Consider the following 24,508-nt stretch of genomic DNA (forward strand, 5'->3'; position numbering starts at 1 on the left):
ATTATATCTCAATAGAGCTGTTAAAAAAAAAACAACCATAGTTGATATGGCCAGTTACAGTGGCTCATGCCTGTCATCCCCAGCACTTTAGGATACTAAGGTGGGAGGCTCACTTGAGCCCAAGAATTCAAGGTTACCGTGAGCTATGATTGCACCACTGCAAGCCAAACTGAGCTACACAGCAAAACCTTGTCTCAGAAACAAAAAAATCACAGTAAATAAATTGAAACAGAATACTAAAATATGTTTGAATAATTCCAAAACAGGGCAGGAAAATGGTAAAAATAAAATAAAATAACTAATAAAAAAGAAAAATAGTAGTAATAAAATGGTAGACCTAAATTCAAGCATATCAATAATAACATTAAATGCAAATACTCTAAAAAATTTAGAGATTGTCAGAATGAGTTAAAATTAAAAGTGTGACCCATATATATGCTTTCTAAAAAGCTCATCTCAAATATAATGAGGTGAGGCTAGGACTTAAAGGATGTGAAAATGCAAACTATGCAAATACTAGTCGAAAGAAAACTGGAACGGCTATGTTAACAGCAGACAAAGTACACTTAAGAGCAAAGAAAATCACCAGGAGCAAAAAGCGATGTTACATAATGTAAAACAGTTGATTCAGCCAACCGCGGTGGCTCATGCCTATAATCCCAGCACTTTGGAGGCTGAGGCGGGTGGATCACCTGAAGTCAGGAGTTCATGACCAGCCTGACTAACATGGTGAAACCCCGTCTCTACTAAATACAAAAAAAACTAGCCAGGCATGATGATGCGTGCCTGTAATCCAAGCTATTTGGGAGGCTGAGGCAGGAGAATCACTTGTACCTGGGAGGCGGAGGCTGCAGTGAGCCAAGATCGCGCCATTGCACTCCAGCCTGGGCAAAAAGAGCAAAACTCCGTCTCAAAAAAAAATTTTTTTTAAGTTGATTCTTTAAGAAGACATGAGAATTCTTAATATGTATGCACCTAATGACAGTTTAAAAATACATGAAGCAAAAACTGATGAAACTGAGAGGAGAAACTGACAAATCCAACATTACGATCGAAGACTTCAACATTCCTCTCTCAGTAATAGACTGAGCTAGTAGACAAAAAAGTTACCAGATATAAAAGTGAACACCGTCAAACAACTATGTCTAATTGCCATTTAATATTCATCCCATAACAGAGCAATACACATTCTTTCTAAGCACACATGGAGCATTCACCAAGATAGACCAGTGTCATAAAGCAAACTTAACCAATATAAAAGACTCTCACTGTTGGTGAAAGTGAAAATTAGTTCAGCCATTGTGGAAGACAGTGTGGCGATTCCTCAAAGACCTAAACACAGAAATACCATTCGACTCAGCAATCCCATTCCTGGGTATATGCCCAAAGGAATGTAAATCATTCTATTACAAAGACACATGCACGCATACATTCATTGCAGCACTATTCACAATAGCAACGATATGGAATCAACCTAAATGCCTATCAGTGGTAGACTGGATAGCAAAAATGTGGTACATACACACCATGGAATACTAAGCAGCCATAAAAAAGAATGAGATTATGTCCTTTGCAGGGACATGGGTGGAGCTGGAGACCATTATCCTCAGCAAACTAACACAAGAAGAGAAAACCAAATACCACGTTCTCACTTATAAGTGGGAGCTAAATGATGAGAACACATGGATACATAGAGGTGAGCAACACACACTGGGGCCTTTCAAAGGGTGGAAGGTGGGAGGAGGGAGAGGATCAGGAAAATAACTAATGGGTACTAGGCTTAATCTCTGGGTGATGCAATAATCTGTACAACAAACTCCCATGACACTTTACCTATGTAATAAACCTGCACTTGTACCCCCTGAACTTAAAAGTTAAAAAAAAAACATATCAAGCATGTGTATTTATTAAAGTGGAACTAAAAAAGAAATTAGTAACAAATTGTTTAAAAATAAAAAACCAGTAAAATCTGTAATCACTTAGAAATTAAACAACACACTTCTAAGCAATCCATGAATTAAAAGGAAATCTCAAGGGAAAGAAGGAAATATTTTGAACTAATATAAAAATACAACATAACAAAATTTTTGTGGTGCAGCAAAAGTGGTGATTAAAGGGAAAATGCAGAACCAGTGGATACAGAAGGCTGACTGTACTATATTAAAAGCAAAAAAAACCCCACCAAAACCAAAAACGAACTATTGACACGTGTAACAACATGGATAAACCAGGAAAACCACACTGAAAAAATGAAAGCAGACCCTAAAGCAAATATGTTTGGTTCCAGTTATACGATGCACGGAACCTGACAATACAGGTATTGCCTTCTATATATGCACAGAAGGAGAATCACTTGAACCTGGGAGGCAGAAGTTGCAGTGAGCTGAGATTTTGCCATTGCACTACAGCCTGGGCAACAAGACAGAAACTCTGTCTCAAAAAAAAAAAAAAAAAAAAAACAAAGACATAATTTTTGTCTACAAACTCTCACAGAGGCATTAAAACATCAATTATGTTGTATTGTTTCATAAAAGTTTTACTTATTTTATAAGAATTGTATTGGATAATAATCACAATGAGGTAGAGTTTTAACTGGAAAACAAATGCTGCCTGTCTGTGACTATATGGATAGGGAAGCTGAGGAGACCAGAAATTCAAGTGTTAAGAAGGTAACGTTTGGCAGCCAGGCACGGTGGCTCATTCCTGCACTCCCAGCACTTTGGGAGGCCAATGCAGTGGATTGCTTGAGGTCAAGAGTTCGAGACCTGGCCAACGTGGTAAAACCCCATCTCTACTAACATACAAAAAAAAAAAATTAGCTGGGTGTGGTGGCAGGCACCTGTAATTCCAGCTACTAGGGAAGCTGAGGCAGGAGAATTGCTTGAACCCCAGAGGTGGAGGTTGCAGTGAACGGAGATTGTGCCACTGAACTCCAGCCTCGGCAACAGAGCGAGACTCTGTCTCAAAAAAAAGAAAAGGTAAGTAACTTTTGGGTAATGGGTAACGGGGGTATAAGACCGAAAGTACATTCCCTTCACAGGGCTGGAGATGGAGGATGGAGAGGGAAGAGAAGGGGGGGATGGGGAGGGGATGGGGTGCAGATGGGGATGCAGGTGTGGTGGGGCAAGACTCGCAAGCAGAGGGGGATAAGTAGACGGGGTATGGGGCAGGAAGGAAAAGAGGGGTAGTCAGTGGGATGTGAGCATCCAGAAAGAAGCTGACAGTGATGTCCTGCGTCTGTCCCGCAGGGCTGGATGTCCACACCTCGGTTCTGTCTTGAGCAGGAGGGGCTCAGCCAGGCCTCTCAGCCCTGCTCCGCTGGGGCCCTCCACACCTGCAGAGCCAACATGGGCCTCAGATCAGCACCAGCCACGTCAGTTCTAGTTCCAGGTGGGGCTGAGCTGTCCTGCCCCAGGACAGCTCAGCCCCACCTGGAACTCAGGAGCTTCCTGGAGACAGGCAGGCCTGCTCACCTAGTATAGTAGATCCAGGTGAAGCTGTAGGTGAGGAGGAAGCCAGCCCCCATGAGAGCCCCCCTGATCAGGGTGAGGACGAGGGGCCAGGAGCCCTGCTGTTTCTCAGTTACACATATGCAGGAAGAGGAGCTTTCTGGGGGAAACGAGAAGGTAAGGTGCTGTTACCAGGCCTCAGTCCCTCCCACCAAACTGAATACCTCACCAGGCTGTCCAGCCTCAGCACCTGTCCTGCAACTCACTCTGCACAGAAAGGATGAAGGACAGGTGCTGGGAGCCCAGCGGGTGCTGAACCCAGCAGGTGAATTCCCCTCCCTCTCTAGCTCCTATGTTGGGCAGCTCCAGGATCCCAGACACTGAGGTCTGGGAAGGATTGAGGGCTTTTCCCTCCCGGAACCAGCTCAGTGAGGCAGGCGGGTTGCTGTCAACTGTGCAGGCGAGGAACAGGGACTGGCCCTCCAGGATGGGCACCGACATGCCGTTGCTCAGGATCCGCAGGGCTGGGAAAGAGAAGCACAGCCAGGTGAGTGGAGTTGGGAGGCCCAGTTCTCCCTCACTCTTCCCACTGAACTGCAAGAAGAAAGACAAGACTTTGTGGTGAGTGCTGAGAATGGACTAGTCATGGGTGAAGGGGTAAGGACTTGGTGATCAGGTCAGGCTACCAGAAAGAAGGTGGCTGAGCTGAGAAAAGACGGTTGAGGAGGAGTTCTCACATTAAGGAGAAGTGGATGGGCAGCTCGGGTGCAGATGTACCAAGAACTGAAATAGGCAGACAAGGAAAGAGGCTCCTATATCTGCAACCTGGCAGGGAGGACCCAGAGCTCCCAAGACACGATAATGGTGGTAGAAGAAGCAGGCTCAGATCTTTTGGAGCATTGGGTGCCAGATTGAGGGCCTTGGGCTTTATCCTGGAAAGCAGTAGGGGGCTATAAGCAAGGGAAGCAGAGTTAGCACTGTATCTAGAAAGATCTAGAAAGATCCTGCTGGAGCCATGTAGGTCCCGGACTGGAGGGAATCGCGATGGGAGGCTGGGAGGAGGCTGGGGCCAGGGTTGAGCACGAGACTTGAGCTGGGCCTGGAACCAAGGGGATGAGGAGGGAAGTGATGATTGGTGAAGTAAAGGTGTTAAGACTTGCGGACTCACGGAGCAGCTGATGAGAAAGGGTGCTGTCCAGAGCGATGTCCAGAACAGCCCTGGGATCAACAGGGAAGGAGGAGCTGAGAAGCATCCGCGGGAGGCGGCTAAATGTGCAGATCTGTGCCTCAGAGAAAGGGCTGGATATAAAGTTGTGGGAGGCATCAGGACAGGGTCAAGGAGAGATCAGATCACTCAGGAATGTGGAGGGGAAGAACAGGGTTCTGGGACAGAGCCTGTCCAGAGGTGGGACAGCCGAAGGCTCCCAAAAAGGACGATCAGATAGAGATGAAGCAGGGCGTACATCAGAGGACACGGGGGCAGGCAGAAATTCGAGAAAAGGGAACAGCGTGTCCTGAGTACTCAAACTCACAGAGACAGAAAAGTAGAATGGTGACTGCCTGGAGGCAGGAGGGGGAAGTGGAAAGTCGCTGTTTAGTGGATACAAAGTTTCAGTTTTGCAAGATAAAAGGAGCTCTGCAGTTTGGTTTCGCGACAATGTGAACACACTTAACACTGCTGAATTGTACTCTTTAAAATGGCTAAGATGACAAATTTTGTGCTATGTGTATTTTCTCACGATGAAAAAATAAATCTGAAAAAGAGAGCAGAGAAAAGGGAGAAGCCAAAAGAAATACTAGGTCTGTTCGTGCAAGATCTTAGTGACTGGGATTGGGGGGTTGGGGGCAGGAGGGACCCAGACCCAGGGGCTGACGGGTGAGGGAGGGTCTCCTCTCTCCCAGTGCTGAACCCTGAGCTAATAGAAGGCTCCCATCACAGCCCCAGAGGGAAGAGGGTCTTTCCTACCTGTGCCTGTGCCATTTCTGAAGAAGATGCTGACGGCGAGGTTCTGTGGAGCATCTGGGTTAGAAAGATACAGCCCCAGCTTCAGAGGTGACAAGAGGGATGGGCATAGGCCCGGGAGGGACCCAAGGAGGGGCCACAGAAACCCACCAGGTGGGGTCGGCTGTCCTTCCTGCCCACACACGAGTTTTGCCTGGTTATCATTCTCTTTCTCTCTCTCTCTTCTACACACACACACACACACACACACACACACACACACACACACACCCCTCACTCCCACTGCCCTTGCGGACTCAGCTGTGTCCCCAGCACCACTCACAGGAGACATTGAGCTGGACAGTTCTCTCCGTGGTCACCTGAGCTCCTTGGCGTTTCACCTGACAGGTGAGGTTGGTGCCGTGGTCCTCGGGCCTCGGGGTGAGGGTGAGCTCCGAGGAGCGGGTTGTCTCGGGGTCCAGGGGGCTGAGGGCATCCCCCTTCCAGGAGAATGCGAGAGGTCGTCCCGCTTCACAGGATCCTGGAAGGCTACAGCTCAGCCTTGTGGGGCGGCCTGACTCCAGAGGCTCCAGAAAGTGGATGTCAGGTTTCTCTGTCAGGGCTGAGGAGGAGACGGGGAGATACGTGGGCCCCAGGGGCTTGAGGACGTACGGTGTGACCCCGAGAGTGGCCAGGCCTCAGGCCCCGACCTGCCCCAAGTCCTACACCTCCTCCAGCCGCCCCTGCCCAACTCCTGTCGCTGTTCTCATACGGGGGTCTCCGCGTCCCAGGGTCCTCTCCAAGGGTCCCTGCCATACCTGTCACCTCCAAGCTCAGCTTATTCTGTTGGTAGCTATATTTTACATCCCTTCCTCTCTCCACGCGGAAGAAATAGCTTCCCCTGTCCCTCATTCTGGCATCTCCGATGCTCAGGGAGCAGTTCTTCTTCTGGACGTCCCCAAGGAGGCGGAATCGGCCCTGGGTCTCTGGCTTCACTCTTCTGTCCGGGTGGTTTGTGGCCACAGCATCAGCATAGTGTGGATTCTCCCCGTCCCGGAACCAGTAGATGTAGAGTGGGGGAGGGGAATACCAGGAGCTCCAGGGGTAAGAGAAGGAGCAGGGCACAAGGACGCACAGGCCCTTCTGCACCGTCACCGACTTCTGCACTTGCAGCTCATACCCTGGCTCCTCCTGCAGGGACCCTGGGGAGGCACGGAGGCTCAGCTGCAGCTCCAGCCCCCCCTTCTCACCCCCGTGCCTGTCCCTCCTCCCTCAGCTCACTCACCCCCCCACAGCAGGGGCAGCAGCAGCAGGGGCAGCATGTCTCCATCCGCCAGGGCCCCAGCCCAGTCTCAGGTCCCGCTGTCAGGGAAGGAAATGCCCCAAATGTCCAAATGTGGGGTGGGGCTGAGGAAGCCCCGACAGGAAGCCAGAGGGTGAGTGAGAGCTGTGGCCGCGCACAGAAGGAGAACTTGGGCATCACGTGCTGTCGGGGTGAGGCGGAAGCTGGGGAGCCATTCTGCTCCCACCCCGACTGGACGCCGCAGGTGAAGATACTGAGGCCCCCAGAGAGGCTTGTCCAGACTTGTAAGTCTAGACTCCTGAGGTCACCAGGTCCCATAGCTGCAGCACTTTCCTTATGCACTTTTGTCTACACAGGAGGGAGAGCAGCACCTGGCCAGCTCCCTGGGAGTCGGGGCCTTTGGACCCTCAGCGAGATGGGAGAATAAATCCTTTATGACATGATAGGAGCTCTGGTGAGGGAAGCACAGGCTGGGGGTTTCAGGTGGGGAAGACTTTCCTCTTTCCAGAGGGAAGGCAAGTTCTCAGGGACAAACACATCAGGTGGACATGACCGGGTCCTTAGCAGTCAAGAGAGATGTGGTCCCCACCACCCCTTGGATTTGGGTCCCTCATTTCATCATTGTCCTTGTCCCAGGCAGCGTCGGACTCCAGCCCTGGTGTTGACTGCCAGGTGAGGCTTGAGAGCTGGGCATTTGAAATGTGGAAGTTGAGGACATGGAATACCAAATGTGAACCCAGACTCCTCACCTCCCGGCTGTTGAACTTTACAAAAGTTACCTACCATCTCTGTGCCTCAGTTTGCTCAGCTGAAAAATACAGACAATAATAGAATTGCTGTGTGGGGATTCAGTGAGGTCTCACGTGTAAAGTGCTTAGGACAGTGTCTGGCCCTGAGAATTCAACTGATGCTTCATGGGCACCTATGGTGCACCAGGCCCCCTGTTTTAGGAGCTGAAGATACAGCAAAGGATAAACTCTTAGGATGAGAAAGTAAGTCAAAAATCCTAGTGGGGGGCTCCTCTGGGCACACTGCTTATGGATACCCTGCTCCACAAAGAACAGTAAAAAAAGAAGGCCGGGTGTGGTGGCTCATGCCTCTAATCCCAGCACTTTGGGAGGCCGAGGCGGGCAGATCACAAGGTCAGGAGATAGAGACCATCCTGGCTAACACGGTGAAACCCCGTCTCTACTAAAAATACAAAAAATTAGCCGGATGTGGTGGCAGGCGCCTATAGTCCCAGCTACTCAGGAGGCTGAGACAGGAGGATGGCATGAACCCAGGAGGCGGAGCTTGCAGAGAGCCCAGATCACGCCACTGCACTCCAGCCTGGGTGACAGAGCGAGACTTCCTCTCAAAAAAAAAAAAAAAAAGAAAAAGATAAAATAAAATAATAAGAATCCTAGAGGGAAGACAAACATTTAATATGAAATTAAAATACGCAGTCTGCTAAAGAATAATATATTCTAAGAAAAAATAAAAACAGGAACACAGAAGAGGAATCAGTGAGGACTGATAATTTTTTTTTTTTTTTTTTGGGAAGGAGTTTCGCTCTTGTTGCCCAGGCTGGAATGCAATGGCGCAATCTCAGCTCACCGCAACCTCTGCCTCCCGGGTTCAAGCGATTCTCCTGCCTCAGCCTCTCAAGTAGCCGGGATTACAGGCATGTGCCACCACACCCGGCTAATTTTGTATTTTTAGTAGAGATGGGGTTTCTCCATGTTGGTCAGGCTGGTCTCGAACTCCCGACCTCAGGTGATCCGTCTGTCTCAGCCTCCCAAAATGTTGGTATGACAGGTGTGATGATAAAATTTTTTACAACATGGCTTGGGGGGGGGTCACTTGGAGGAGATGACATTTGAGTAAAGACACGAAGGGGATGTGGGAATGAGTCTGCTGGTATCCATTCCAAGGGAACGGCACATTTAAAAGTCCCAAGGTAGGAACACACGTAGTGTGCTTGGAAAATAGCCATATGCCAGCATGGAGGGGTGATCAGTGGGGAAGATAGTAGGAGGGTAGGTCTGGGAGATGTCCTGGTTCTCATCATGAGGAGACGTGGGAGCTCTAATAAGAACTTGACTTTTTTTTTTGTCCAGCTGGAACCATGGTGGGTGAGAAGAAGAAGAAAGAAAGAAAAGAAGAAGAAGAAGAAAGAAGAAGAAGAAGAAGAAGAAGAAGAAGAAGAAGAAGAAGAAGAAGAAGAAGAAGAAGAAGAAGAAGAAGAAGAAGAAGAAGAAGAAGAAGAAGAAGAATCCTGCTGTGCCAGAAACCCTGAAGAAAAAGTGAAGGAATTTCACAGAGCTGAAGATCAAGCACCTGAGAAGGAAGTTTGTCCAAAAGATGCTTTGAAAGACAAGGAGGAAGCTTTTCTAGGAAAAAGCAAAGGAATATAGGCAGATGGACAGAAGTGAAATTTGAATGCAAGGAAGGCAAGAAAAGCTGGCAACTTCTATGCACCTGCAGAACCGAAATTGGCGTTTGTCATCAGGATTAGAGGTGTCAATGGTGGGAGCTCAAAGGTCCGAAAGGTGTTGCAGCCTCTTCGCCGTCATCGACTCTCCAGTGGAACCTTTGTGAAGCTCAACAAAGCATCAATTAACAGGCTGAGGATTGCAGAACCACATATCGCATGGGGGTACCCAAACCTAAAGTCAGTAAATGAACTAACCTACAAGCGTGGTTATGACAAAATCAATAAGAAGCAAATTGCTTTGACAGATAACACTTTGATTGCTTGATAAATATGTAAATATAGCATCATCTGCTATATGAGGATCCGATTCATGGGACCTGTACTGCTGGACAATGATTTGAAGAAATGACTTCCCGTAGCCCTTCAAATTATCCTCCCACAAGGTAGAATGAGGAAAGAGACAACCCATTTTGTAGAAGGTGGAGATACTGGCAACAAGGAGGACCAGATCAACAGGTTTCTTAGAAGAATGAACTAAGCTGTCTACCATGATTATTTTTCTAATCTGCTCAGTTAATAAACAGTACCCACTTTCAAACTGAAAACAAAAACCTGACTTTTGCTGAGTGTATTAGCCAGGGTTCTCCAGAGAAACAGAACCAATGGTGTGTGTGTGTGTGTGTGTGTGTGCGTGTGTGTGTGTGTGCTTATTATATGCTTTCTTAACCCAATCACGTAGGATTCCCTGCTTCTAGTTGGCTCACCTACAGCTTCCCCAGGCCAACAGCCTCCAATCAGGACACACCTGAAGCTTTCTCTTTTCCCCACTATGAAGCTCTCCCACTCCACTGCCTGCCTGTGAGTCTCTGCCAAAACACAAATAATGGTGGCTGACTCCCTTGTCATAGCAAGATCTGAATACATGTGTGGTGGCACATGCCTGTAAATCCAGCTACCTGGGAGGCTGAGGCAGGAGGAGTACTTGAGCCTGGAAGGCGGAGGTTGCAGTGAGCATGCCACTGCATTCCAGTCTGGGAGACAGCGCGAGACTTTGTCTCAAAAAAAAAAAAAAGAAAGAAAGAAAAAGAAAAAGAAAAAATTGGAAGATATCTCACACTGACGTGAAAGCCCCGACTTTCTTGGAAAATGGGAAGATGTGGTATCCTCACATGTAGCAATCAGCCGAGGCTGAGCAAGAACCAGTCACCTTTACTTTGCTGCACTCCCCACCATGCGCTATCATCTCCCTCTACTAAAGCCAAAGTCCAGGTGTCATTTGTCAGAATACTTGCCCAGTTGTTTTCCTTACACAAATCCACTTCCCTCATTTGCCGTAACTGCCTTGACCTTGTAGAGGTTTGATTCAGGGGCACTGGACCTACCAAACAAAAGATATCAGATGTGTCTCTTTTTGGCTCATCAGCAGAGCTCAAGTTCCCTTGAGAAAGAAAAGGAAACCAAAGCCCAAGGGCTCCTCCTGCTGGACCCAGTGAGCTCAGCATTTTTGGCACATTATAGACCTTAAACTCGAAGAGACAAATTCCCAAAGCATAAATGTGCAAGGCCAAGCCTCCAACGGAAATGGAAGAAGAAATAAGAAGAAGAAGAAGGAGAAGGAGGAGAAGAAGAAGCAGAAGAGGAGGGAGGGGGAGGGGGAAAATAAGACTTCTTGACTTTAGTCGGACATGAGAAGAACTTCGAAGTTGTCACTTTTGTTCTTACAACAAGAAAAGGCTGAACAAACAGAATCAACAGCTTTTCTTGGACACATCAAAAGAACTGCAGTAACACAGTGAATTACCATCCCCAAATGTGGAGACACTGGCAAGTCCAGAGAGTTACTAATGAGATCCATTTACACAGGGCAGAAGCTGCTGGAGTCACTAACTGGTGAAGACATTTGCATGGTAATTCTGACAAGTTGCTGCAGGCTGGGTAAGAATTAACTCAGGAATGATAAATTTCTACAGGTTTCAGTCTTAGAGTCCACACTTTTGTGGATTTTACTTCCAGTAACTCTACCAGTGAAAAGCCCAGAAAGGCCCCCTAGCCCATAGCCCTGGTAGGGAGAAGGAAGAGTAACTGTTGTTAAGTATACCCAGAGCATTCTCCCCAACACAGGCCTATTCTCCAGGGATAAAGAATTTATTGGTACCTTCTCCCACCTGGAAGAAGGCATTTCTCCTGGCCGGGCATGGTGGCTCGTGCCTGTAATCCTAGCACTTTGGGAGGCTGAGTTGGGAGGATCGCTTGAGGCCAGGAGTTCAAAACCAGCCTGGTCAGCATGGCGAGAAACCCCATCTCAAAAAAAAGAAGAAGAAAAAGAAGAAGGAGAAGGAGGAGAAGGAGGAAGGAGGAGAAGGAGGAGATTTTCTCCTGAATCCAGCACAGCACATTCTAGACTTCCTGTCTCACCTGATATGAATGGACAAAAGCTGAGAATCACTTGTGAATGCCATAACCCAGAGGCACAGGTCCCCCAAAAGACAGATATTTAATCACAGCATGTTTAATAATGACTTGCAAAGCTATAGAGACCCTAATTCCTGGAACCTGTGAATGTGACCTGTGGCAAGAGAGACTTTGATGGTGTGATTAAGGATCTCAAGAATGGGAGATCATTTTGAATTACCTAAGTGGACCTTCAATGTAATTGCAAGGGTCCTTAAAAGACAGGCAGCAGGGCCACGCACGGTGGCTCATGCCTGTAATCCCAGCACTTTGGGAGGCTGAGGCAGGAGGATCACGAGATCTAGAGATTGAGACCATCCTGGCCAACATGGTGAAATCCCATCTCTACTAAAAATACAAAAATTAGCTGGGCATGGTGGCACGCACCTGTAGTCCCAGCTACTCAGGAGGCTGAGGCTGAGGAATCGTTTGAACCCGGGAAGCAGAGGTTGCAGTGAGCCTAGACTGTGCCACTGCACTCCAGCCTGGCGACAGAGCGAGACTCCGTCTCAAAAAAAAGAAAACAATAAAGAAAAAGAAAATCTTCATCCCTTCCCAAGACAAAGTACGAATATTCCTCCCCCTGCTCTTAATGTCCAGCCCCTTCATGAATGATACCCTATGTCTGTAACTTCCCAGTTCTCAGGAGCTGAGAAGTTGATTTGTAAGCCCAGCTCCCACTTCCCCAATCCTGTAGCTGTTGAATGAAGCCTGCACTGCTCAGTACTCACCGTTGGTTTCACATATTAGCTTCATGACTTGGAACAGGAAACAGTCCCCTTTCTAGGGTGACCAGGACCCCCAATAACAAGATGGGCCTAGGAAGGAAAAGCACTGTGCACTCCCAGGCCCCAGCACCTGGGCTCCTGATTTAGGGAAGAATTGACTTCTTTAAAGTATCAAATGTTCTGATCAGGCACGGTGGCTCATGCCTGTAATCCCAGCACTTTGGGAGACCAAGGCAGGTGGATCACCTGAGGTTAAGAGTTTGAGACCGGCCTGGCCAACATGGTGAAACCCTGTTTCTACTAAAAATACAAAAATTAGCTGAGTGTGGTGGCACATGCCTATAGTCCCAGCTACTCGGGAGGCTGAGGCAGGAGGATTGCTTGAACCTGGAAGGTGGAGGTTGCAGTCAGCCGAGATCATGCCACTGCACTCCAGCCTGGCGAGGGAGCAAGGCTCCGTCTCAAAAAATAAAAAATTAAATAAAAATTTTAAAAAATTATCAAATGTTCTAACTCATCAGCATGGTATAGCTCGCCATTATTCAGGACGTTAATTCCTCTCAACAACGTGCTCTAGCTTTCAGTGTAGAGGTCTTGGAACCATTTTGTTAGTTTCACTTTTAAGAATACTGTGATTTGAGGTGCTATTTTAAAAGATACTGTATCTTAAGTTTAATTTTCCAATAGTTGCTACCAGAGATATAGAAATGATTTCTGTATGTTGACTTTGGATGCAGCTGCTCTACTAAATTCTCATAGTTATATCAAATTAGAAGATATTTTGGATTTTATATGTATGTTATCTTGTAATTGAAAACAATGATGTTTTGCTTCTTCCTTCCCAATCACTGTGCCTCTTATTCTTCCTGCTTCATTGAACCCACTAGTAGTTTTATTACAATGTTGCATGAAGTGGTAATAATAGACATTCTTGTTTTTCTTGATCTTAGGGGAAAAGTGTTCAATTTGCACTATTCAGTATAACTGGAAGTCCATGCTACATAAATACAGTAACTCCAGTGCCATTCACCAATAAAATTCTAGTTCATAGTTGTATTCAATGTTTATATAGTGTTTTAATTTTTTTTTTTAAGAAACAGTCTCGCTCTGTTGCCCAGGCTGTAGTGCAGTGGCATGATCACAGCTCATTGCGGCTAACTCCTGGACTCAAGTGATCCTCCTGCCTCAGCCTCCCAAAGTGCTGGAATTACAGGTGTGAGCCACCACAGCGCCCAGCCATTTAAAAAATATTTTTAATTCATGGATCACAGTTTTAAATTTGGAGCTCTCTCCCAGTAATCTGACTGCCTAACTTCTCTTGAAATAACTGACTACCTTGCACGCCCACGTAACAGCAATTAGCCCAGGGAAGCAGGAGCTGCCCCTCTTTACTATGCTGCATTCCCCACCAAGTGCTATGGTCTCCCCTGAGCTGAGGCCAAAACAAGTATACTGACAAAGCTTTGTCAATATCTTGCCCCATTGTTTATCTTCTTGTTGATGTTGTCATTTGAGACAAGGTCTTGCTCTTGTCCCCCAGGCTGGAGTGCGGTGGCACGATCATAGCTCACTGTAGTCTCCCACTCCTGGGCTCAAGTGATGCTTCCGCCTCAGCCTCTTGAGTAGTTGGGACCATTGGTGTGTGCCACTACGCCCGGCTAATTTTTTTATTTTTTGTAGAAGTGGGGTCTCACTGTATTGCCCAGGCGGGTCTCAAACTCCTGGGCTCAAGTGATCCTCCCGCCTTGGCCTCCCAAAGCCCTGGGATTACAGGTATGAGCCACCATGTCCCACCCCCATTATTTATCTTACCTCAGTCCTACTTATTTTCTATATCTGCTTTTCTCTTGTAGAGACTCTACTGTGTAACTCCTGGGAAAACAGATGCACTGAACCATTAAATAAAAATTCTTCTAGCTGAAATCGCTTGAACCGGGGAGGCAGAGGTTGCAGTGAGCTGAGATGGCGCCACTGCACTCCAGCCTGGGCCACAGAGCGAGACCCTGTCTCAATGTGTGTGTGTGTGTGTGTGTGTGTGTGTGTATTCCTCTAGCCAGGCTGGGTGCAGTGGCTCAAGCCTGTAATCCCAGCACTTTGGGAGGCCGAGGCTTGAGCCTAGGAGTTAGAGACCAGCCTTAACAATATAGTGAGACCCCACTCCCCGCCACCCGTCTCAAGAAAAAAACAATTCCTCTAGCCAAGGGTTTACTCTTTAACTTCATTTCTCACGGTGGATCCCGCTCAAGCGGAGTCCGGGGGCCAATCGGTGTCCAATTGTGCCCACTGCTGGACAAGGTTCACTTGTTCAGAGGTAACGCGGAGAGATGCAGAGCTCCAGTTGAGATGTTCCAGCTCCCTCTGCCAACACAGTTTAATAACAAGTAATAAAGTAGAAAAACAATACAGCATAAAAATAATTGAGAAAATTATTTTAATTAATAGTGTGAAATAAAAAAGGTGGTAGATTAGCAGCTTGCTGCTTATAAGGAAATTAAACTTTCTGGTAAAATTGTAATAAGCAGTGGTAAGAGAACAGAATAAAAATAAAACGAGAAAATCTAGCAGAAATAATTAAGGAGAAGATGATGACAATGAAAAAATGGAATTGAATTAGAGGCGTGAAATATAATACTTGGCACACAGAAAACAAAAGCCAGTGGTTCAGAGTCCAGGTTCAGGAAAATATCACAGGATGAAGGGGAAAGAAAGAATGAAGTAATGAAAGGGAAGGTTCTCCGAAGGAGTCAGATTATCAGGAGAATTCTTCATTTACCTTCTTGCTAATAACTAGAAAACTCGGGATAAATTGATGATTTTTCAGGAACATGTAAATTACAAAAATATTCTCAAGGAGAGACATATTAAATAAATTGACAGTTTTGATATACACAGACAATCATATTAAATTATTTCAAACTATCAACAGACAATGCTGATACAATGTAAATGAAAAAGAAAAATAAAGAGCTTCACAATTATTTGTACAGAGCGAGCATCACATAACATGAAAACCTAACAAGGTAATACAGAAAAGGAGAAGCATATAGACAAATCTCCCTATGAATATTGACATGAAAATTCCAAATATTTGGAATTTAGCAATAAAGACCTCCAGTAATTTTTTTTTTAAATACCAGCTCAATGTGGAAGCACAGCCTACAGTCCCAGCTACTCGGGAGGCTAAGGTGAGGGGATTCCTTGAGCCCAGGAGTTCTAGGCTGCAGTGAGCTATGCTGGGGCCACTGCGCTCCAGCCTGGGTGACACGGCAAGACCGCATGTCTTTCTGAGGTCTTGGAGGCTAAAATGCACACACACACAAAAACTCATATCTCTTTAAAAATAAATAAATAAGCCATGTTAAAATGGATATTACCTAAGAATAATGAGATGATTGGATATTAGAAAATCTATTAAAATAAATTGTGCATAGATTAAAAGAGACTATGATATCATTTTGTTAGATGCTGAAAGGGCATGTCATAAAATATAGTACCTTTTCCCCCAAAATTCCCTTATATAAGATTATTTGCTTAATCTAAGATTATGTATGTATAATCTTAGATTTATATATTTATAATCTTAGATTTATATATTTATAATCTTAGATTTATATATATTCTATTTAATCTTAGATTTATATATATATAATCTTAGATCTATATATATATATTATATTTACCTACCTGTCTACCTAATCTACAAAGCCAAAAGCAGTTAAATGCTTCTATGTGAAACATTATGTTGCCCGCCACCCCAGGACGTAGTCCTATGATCACTTCTCTTTGGCATCTTCACTCATTCCCAAAGCAATCTCATCCAGTCCAAAGGTTTTAAATACTATCAAACATTGATAAGTTCCAAATATACGTCTTCATTCTAGTCCTCAGTTTAGAGCTCTAGATCCGTACATTTAATTGCCTGTTTGGATATGTACTCTGTGTCTCAAGTTCACCGTGTCCAAACCTTACTCTGGGCGCCCACTCCAAGCCTGCTCTTCCTGCAATCTTCCTCATCTCAGTAAATGTTAAGCCCATTTTCCAGCTGCTCAGGCCAAGGATCTTGGAGTCTTCCTTATCACTCTTCCTTCTCTTACACCCTGCATCCAGTCAGAAATCCTCTCAGTTCTACATTCAAAATATACCCAGAGGCTGGGCACAGTGGCTCACGCCTGTAATCCCAGCATTTTGGGGAGCCAAAGTGGGTGGATCACTTGAGGCCAGAAGTTCGAGACCAGCCTGGACAACATGGTGAGATATTATCTCAAAAAAAATTATATACATCTACATCTATAATCCAAATATATATATATATTCAAAATTACTTCTTCTCTTCCTCCTCCTGCTCGTTCTTCTTCCTCTTCTCCTCCTCCTCATTCTTCTTCTTTTTTTTTTTGAGATGGAGCCTCACTCTGTCACCCAAGCTGGAATGCAGTGGCATGATCTTGGCTCACTGCAACCTCTGCCCCTCAGGTTCAAGCGATTCTCCCACCTCAGCCTCCCAAGTAGCCTGGATTACAGGCATGTGCCACCATGCCCAGCTAATTTTGTATTTTTAGTAGAGACAGGGTTTCACCATGTTGGCCAGGCTAGTCTTGAACTCCTGACCTTGCGATCCTTCTGCCTTGGCCTCCCAAAGTGCTGGGATTACAAGCATGAGCCACTGCACCCAGCCTCATTCTTCTTTTCTTCTCCTCCTCCTCCCTTCTCCTCCTCCTCCTTCTTCTTCTTGTCCTTCTTCTTCTTGTCCTTCTTCTTCTCCTCTTTTATCATCTCCAACCTCCTCTTCTTCTTTCCTCACCTCTTCCTTTCTTTTTCCTCCTCACCACTTCTTTTCCTTTTCTGATCAATAGAACCCTGAAGCCAACCGGTGGGGCAGAGCAAGACAGATGGCTGTGCAGAGGTCATCTGGAACGGGGAGCTCCAAGCAGAGCGAGGAGGGTATCTACTCAGGGATGTCAGAGGCGAGTGTCAGAACCTGTGGAGGGAGGGCACTTACATGTGTTTGCACACAGGGATGGCCCCTCATGGGTGTCAGAGCTTGAACAGGGTGAGTGGAGTCCTTTGCCAGAGGGCATCCCAGTAGCGGGAAGCAGGACCAAGCAGGATAAGGAGCCAGTCTTGCTGGAGAGGAGCAGTGGCTGAGATGAGGGACTAGTTACACTCAGGAGATTGACTGAACAAATGAGTAAATATATCACGATTAATGGGAAACAAGTTTCTCATTCTCAGAGAAGGGATTTACACATATGGAAAGGCAGAAAACTATAATGACCCATGTAGTACTGGATTGCAACTAGAGGTAAAGGAGTGAATTCATGGATTTCAATGTGTTTCATGAATGAAATAACACATGAATGCAAATGAGAGACCAATTCCAACAAAGTCAGGATCAAGACAATGGCACCCAACTATCACAATGATTATTTAACATTCTAACAGTGGGGTTCTTGGTTGCAAAGGAAACCAATTTGGGTTAACTTAAGCAACAAAAAAGAATTCAGTCATAAGACCTTGGGCAGCTGACAGATTCGATGAAAAGGCTAAAGTACCAAGTTTAGAAAGTGGGTCAGAACCCAAGGAAACAATGAAAGAAGAACCATCTCCAAGTTTCCCTAGGGACAGCCCAGTTCAGTGCCATCAAAATGAGTACTGAGCCCTTCTTTATGTCTTTATAAAGTCTCAGTGTAAGTTTAGTCAGATACCTGCATGCTAGCCACTAGGTTTCCAGGAAAGCATGCATCTAGCTTTTAGGTCCTTAGAGGTGGGAAGGAGGACTTCCTATCATGATGGAACCCCCTAATAGAGAAATGTAGTTCAGCTGTGCACTGCAAACAATGCTCCGAGAGTGCTAGCACAATGCAATTACAAAACAGAACCATATAAATGGTATCAACCCTGGAAAGGATATATCTTTATTATTTGCAATCAGTATGATTATATATCTGGGAAATTCAAAATTAACTGGGAAAAGGAGTAGAGGCAACACAGTAACTCATTAAAGTATCAGGTTACAAAAGGGTTTTACAATTTGTCACTATTGACATTCTGAACTGGATAAGCTTTGGTTGTGGGAGGAGAGAAGAGATGTTCAGTGCATTGTAGGATGTTTAACAGCATCCTTGGCCTCTATTCACTAGATACCAGTAGCACTCCCTCCCCTACCAAGTTGTGACAAACAAAAATGTCTTCAGACCTTGCCAAATGTCCCCTGGGGGGTTGTGCAATTAATATATAAGAATCAATAACTTTCTTATATTAAAAAACTAACCAATTAAAAGTTATAGTGAGGCCAGGCAAGATGACTCATGCCTGTAGTCCCAGCACTTTGGGAGGCAGAAGGAGTGTTTGAGCCTGGGAGGCAGAGGTTGCAGTAAGCCAAGATTATGCCACTGCACTCCAGCAGGGGTGACAGAACGAGACTCTGTCTCAAAAAAAAAATTATAATGAAAAAATTATTCTTGTTCATATTTAAATCACCTCAAAATCAGATTTAATCCATCTGAAATGGCTTTGTGTATGGTATGAGGTAGGGATCTAACTTTACTTGTTGATTCTTTACAAGATCCTGATTAGTGTATTTATCTTACATCTTGCCAAATCAAATAACTTGATTATTTTTCTAAATTTAATTTTAAGTTCCAGGATACATGTGCGGGACATGCAGGTTTGTTACATAGCTAAACATGTGCCATAGTGGTTTGCTGCACCTATTAACCCATCACCTAGGTATTAAGCCCTGCATACATTAGCTATTTATCTTGATGCTCTCCCTCCTCTGGCACCTCCGACAGGCCCCAGTGTGTGTTGTTCCCCTGCCTCCGTCCGTATGTTCTCATTGTTCAGTTTCCACTTACAAGTGAGAAGATGTGGTGTTTGGTTTTCTGTTCCTGTGTTAATTTGCTGAGGATAATAGCTTCCAGCACCATCCATGTGTCTGCAAAGGACACGATCTCATTCCTTTGTATGGCTGCATAGTATTACAAAGTGTATATTTACCACATTTTCTTTATCCAGTCTATCATTGATAGGAATTTTGGTTGACTCCATGTCTTTGCTATTGTGATTAGTGCTGCAGTGAACATACACATGCATCTATCTTTATAATAGAATGATTTATATTTTTTGGTGTATACCCAGTAATGGGATTGCTGGGTCAAATGGTGTTTCTGAGAACTTGATTATTAGTTCTAAGGTTTTTCTGTAAATTCTCTAGTGTTTTTTTAGGTAGATACTCATGTTGTCTACAAAAATGACAATCTTGTCTTTTCATTTCTCATCTTTATACCTTATTTCAACTTTCTCTCTGACTATCTTTCCTAACACCACAAATGCAATGATAATTGTGGTAATAGTGGGACTCTGCCTCATTCCTAGCTTTCGAGTTTCATTATTATGATCAATGAGCGCCTGAATATGGCTAGTGTGACCAAGTAACTTAATTTTCAGTGTTGTTTCACTGTAATTAATTTAAACTTAAATGGGCTTGGCAAACCTGGCCCATCTCAAAATAAATAAAATTGAACTCCTATCTCATCTCAGACTATGTACAAAAATACATGCCAGGCTTAAACATACAAAAAGAAAAGACATGAAAGAATTTGAAGAAAATGTAGGAAACAGGCCAGGTGTGGTGGCTTATGTCTGTAATCCTAGCAATTTGGGAGCCTAAGGTGGGAGGACTACCTGATCCCAGAAGTCCAAAAGCAGCCTGGGCAATATAGGGAGACCCTCTGTCTACACAGAAAAGAAGAGAGAATGAAAGAAAGAAAGAAAGAAAGAAAGAAAGAAAGAAAGAAAGGAAGGAAAGAGAAAGAAAGAGGAAGGAAGGAGGGAGGGAAGGAAGGAAGGAGGGAAGGAAGGAAGGAAGGGGAAGGGAAGGGAAAGAGAAAGAGAAAGGAAAGGAAGGAAGGAAGGGAGGAAAGGAGGGAGGGAAGGAGGGAGGGAGGGAAGGAAGGAAGGAAGGAAGGAAGGAAGGGAGGGAGGGAGGGAGGGAGACGATGCGGCTGTGATGGTAACTTTCTTAGCCAAGAGAAGAAACCCAAAAGCTGTGGAGAAAAACAGCGGTCATAAATGACTATGTGGATATAAAACATTTTTGTATGGTAAAATGTACCAAAAACAAAACCAGTGCACTAAGGGGTTAGGGATGGTAAATTTTTCAATACATATGGCAGATAAAAGTCAAGGTCTACATTCCGGCAAGAGGTCTTACAAATTGAATTTGTTTTAAAAAAGACAAACATTCCAATAGAAAACAAGCAAAGAATGTGATTAGAGAATTCACAGAAAAGCAAATCCAAAAGGCTAAACATGAAACAACTGCTCAAATTAACCAGCAGTTTGAAAAGTGCTTATTGAGTCAAAATAAAATGTCATCTTACACCTATAAACTGAAAAAATTATAACACCCTTAAGCTGGTATGGATGTGAGGAAATGTGAGCACCTTTAAGCTGGCATGGGGGTGAGGAAAAGGGTACCCTTACATGTAGAAGCAATTTGGGATCATCCATTAGCAATACTCCTACACATTCACTTGATCTCAAAATCCACCTCTTAAGAATCTACCCCACTGGAACAAAAGCAGCACTACAGAAGGTAAATATACAAGGAGGTTAATTGTTGCATTATTCGTGGCAGCAAAACTGGAAATAAAGTTAATGCCCATCAGTCTGATAATGGCTGAGTAACTTTGGTTTGCCAACACCACTGAGTACGGGACAAATGTTTAGAAATCACAACAAATTGAACAAAGAAGCAGCTAGGCAAAATCAATTTCCCTTAAGCCAGATATGAAAGAGATTTGCAAAAAATGTAAAACAATGTCAGTCTTTACATAGATTTTGTTCTTGAAAATGTAGGCATTTTTCATTAAATATATTAATTGTGTTAACAATTAACATATAACATGCATGCGGCCGGGTGTGGTGGCTCACGCCTGTAATCCCAGCACTTTGGGAGACTGAGATGGGCAGATCGCTTGAGCTCAGGAGTTGGAGACTGGCCTGGGCAACATGGTGAAACTCCGTCTCCACGAAAAATTTAAAAAGTAGCCAGGTGTGATGGCGCAAACCTGTAGTCCCAGCTACTAGGGAGTCCGAGGTAGGAGAATCGCTTGAGCCCAGGAGGTGGAGGCTGCAATGAGCCGAGATCTCGCCACTGTACTCCAGCCTAGATGACAGGGTGAGACTCCGTCTCAAAAAAAAAGGTGGGGGAGGGGTTTATCATTGTCATTTAAAATAAATATATAAATATTTTGAAAACAATTCTCATTGAATGATGATTATAAGGTATCTATAAATGTAACTAGAAAAATATTAGACGATTCAACAGAAAAATTCACAAATGATCTGAGTTTACACCTTAGTCCTTTCAGGCTGCTGTAAGAAAGTAGCACAAATAAACAAAATACCACTTCGAAACAAGAGAAATTTATTTCTCACTATTCTGGAGGCTGGGAAGTCCAAGATCAAGGTACTGGCAGATTAGGTATCTGGTAAGGGCCCACTTCCTGGTTTGTAGAAATAAGGACTTTTGGCTGTGTCCTCACATGTTGAAGGGGAACTCTGGGGCCTTTTTCTTAAAGGTCCAAATCTCATTCATGAGGGCTTTACTCTCATTGCTTCATCACCTCTGAAAGGCCTCATCTCCTAATATCATCACATTGGTGATTCAATCTCAACATATGAGTAGACAGAGACACACACATTCATAGCAGTAAACTTCACAAAAAGAAAATCCAAATGACCATGAATTATATAAAAGGATTCTGAATAATTTATTATTTTTAAAACATATGGTGAAATTAGCAGTATTGCACCAATATTCATCTTCTGGTTTTGAACATTATGCTGTGGTTATATAAGAGAGTAACTTCAGGGAAGTTCAGTGAAGGGTTTGCAGGAATCTGCTGTACCATTTTTACAACTTTTCAAAACACTAAAATTAGCTCGGCATAAACAGTTAAAAATGTGGAGGAGTCAAATTTTAACATTTTACATTAGAGTACGGGAACAATGATTTCTCAGTACTTCCAGCTGTTACTTTTTTCTCTGTTCACCTTACTGCACAGTTCTGGTACTAAATAGATGCTCACTTTGCTAGCAAAAGGTCCTAGTGTTGGCTGGGTGCAGTGGCTCACGCCTGTGATCCCAGCACTTTGGGAGGCCAAGGCAGGCAGATCTCGAGGTCAGGAGTTTGAGACCAGCCTGGCCAATATGGTGAAACCCTGTCTCTTAAAAATATAAAAATTAGCCAGGTGTGGTGGTGTGTGCCTGTAGTCCCAGCTACTCAGGAGGCTGAGGCAGAAGAATCGCTTGAACCCGGGAGGCGGAGGTTGCAGTGAGCCGAGATCATGCCACACTGTACTCCAGCCTGGGCGACAGAGCAAGACTCTGTCTCAAAAAAAGAGAAAGGTCCTAGTGTTAGTGATGTTGGCAAGTTATTAAGCTTCCTTCCTCACTAATAGAAACTAATACAAGGAAAGGATTACTTCCTTTTTGGGAAATCTGGTCAAGCTGATGATCCAATTTAATTAAAACAATACCACAAACTGAATCTTTGTTTACTGCTTGAAAAGCTACTTTCTAGATCCTTTTGTAGTTCATAAGTGTGAGGATTGGGTTTTCGGCCTCGTGTATAAGATGTGCCTCCCTCATTCCTTGTTACAACGTTGGCATATTACTCATCTGAATGGAAAAAAGAAAGTTTTTGAATAGTTTCAGAAGTAGATGTTAAGATTCATCTTAAAGTTGTCATATAGGTCAAGAAATGAAACATACACAATATTTCAGAATCCCCTGCATGTGGCTTCCCCAGTAATAATCCATGCCTCCCTCCAGAAGTCAGTAACATTCTAATTCTAACTTTTTGATAATTTTGCACTCACTTTTCTTTTTATTGCTATTAGTTATATAGTTTTCTTTTCTTTTCTTTTCTTTTGAGATGGAGTTTCACTCTTGTTGCCCAGGCTGAGCGCAATGGTGCAATCTCGGCTCACCGCAATCTCCGCCTCTTGGGTCCGAATGATTCTCCTGCCTCAGCCTCCTGAGTAGCTGGGATTACAGGCATGCACCACCGTGGCCAGCTAATTTTGTATTTTTAGTAGAAACGGGGTTTCTCCATGTTGGTCAGGCTGGTCTCGAACTCCTGACCTCAGGTGATCTGCCTGCCTCATGCCTCCCAAAGTTCTGGGATTACAAGCATGAGCCACTGTACCCAGCATAATAGTTTTCTTTTAGCTATTTTTAAGATTACATATTTACATGTATGGAATGAGATTCTATGTGTTCATTTGATTTTGCAAATTTTTATAATATCACATTGATGACAATATTCTATGTACTCATATAGCTGTATTTCATTTTTTTCATTGCTGAATAGTATTCCATTATGTGGATATACCACACTTCGTCGATCCACTTGCCTTATAAGTGGGAGCTAAAGGATGAGAACACATAGAAGGGAACAACACACACTGGGGCCTATTGGAGGGTGGAGGGTGGGAGGAGGGAGAGGATCAGGAAACATAACTAATGAATACTAAGTTTAATACCTGGGTGATGAAGTAATCTGTACAGCAAACCACCAGGACACAAGTTTACCTATGCAACAAACCTGCACATGTACCCCAAACTTCAAAGTTTAAAAAAAGTGTATTCAAGAGTTGAGATTTAGCACAATTAATAGCTTTTACTGTTTCATCAAGTGCAATCTTAAATGAAGCTGGAATTTTTCTTAACAGTGAGTGTGAAGTGATAAAGGATACAACTTCCAGCGCAATTTAGTGCTATTACTTTGCTTCCTGCTAAGGTTACAGCCCTTTTACGTACCATGCTTTTGCACCAGCAATGTAATGTCAACACAGAGAAAAAACAAATAACATCTGTGTATTATTACTAAAATAGTTTTGACCTTGAAGATGCCCCCTGAAAGAATCTCGGTATCTCTTAGTAGAACCCTGTCTCTAGAGGATGCATCTTAGCGGAATTTCTGTAATGTCTGTCTGTATGCCTGTGTATAGATGCTCCTTAACTTATGGTGAAGTTTCATCCTGATAAATCTGTCATAAATTGAAAATATAGTAAGTCAGAAGTAATTTTCTACTTAATATTTTCCATGTATGATGGGATTATACTGAATGTGTACTCAGTATACCGAGTACTGAATGTGTATGGCTTTTGCACTATCATAAAGATGAAAAATTATAAGTTGAATCATCA

The 24,508-nt window shown here is 44.2% G+C and overlaps 1 protein-coding gene and 1 non-coding gene across 2 annotated transcripts; one reads left to right on the forward strand and one right to left on the reverse strand.

The window, feature by feature from the left end:
* Window positions 1–2,518: 2,518 nt before the first annotated feature.
* On the reverse strand, window positions 2,519–6,833 carry SIGLEC14 (sialic acid binding Ig like lectin 14). The gene is made up of 7 exons (XM_030821189.1): window positions 6,677–6,833; window positions 6,210–6,593; window positions 5,735–6,013; window positions 5,416–5,469; window positions 3,716–3,973; window positions 3,474–3,609; window positions 2,519–3,334 (listed from the first exon to the last, which is right to left on the reverse strand). Exons 1-7 carry the CDS (start codon window positions 6,711–6,713, stop codon window positions 3,292–3,294), a joined length of 1,191 nt encoding a protein of 396 aa, XP_030677049.1. The 5' UTR covers window positions 6,714–6,833; the 3' UTR covers window positions 2,519–3,291.
* Window positions 6,834–22,877: 16,044 nt separating this feature from the next.
* Window positions 22,878–22,981, forward strand: LOC115837159. The gene has a single exon (XR_004032189.1). It is a non-coding gene; the product is annotated as a small nucleolar RNA U13 (small nucleolar RNA).
* The last annotated feature ends 1,527 nt before the right edge of the window (window positions 22,982–24,508 follow it).

Source organism: Nomascus leucogenys, chromosome 10 (assembly GCF_006542625.1).
Source record: "Nomascus leucogenys isolate Asia chromosome 10, Asia_NLE_v1, whole genome shotgun sequence".
NCBI lineage: Eukaryota > Metazoa > Chordata > Mammalia > Primates > Hylobatidae > Nomascus > Nomascus leucogenys.

Bases quoted from the DNA above. Each gene is read 5' to 3' on its own strand.
- SIGLEC14 (XM_030821189.1), bottom strand. From the start codon at position 6,713: ATGCTGCCCCTGCTGCTGCTGCCCCTGCTGTGGGGGG. The intron at 6,014-6,209 runs GTATGGCAGGGA...TCTCCTCCTCAG, and splicing joins GCTGAGCTTGGAGGTGACAG to CCCTGACAGAGAAACCTGAC. The intron at 5,470-5,734 runs GTGAGTGGTGCT...TTTCTAACCCAG, and splicing joins TGTCCAGCTCAATGTCTCCT to ATGCTCCACAGAACCTCGCC.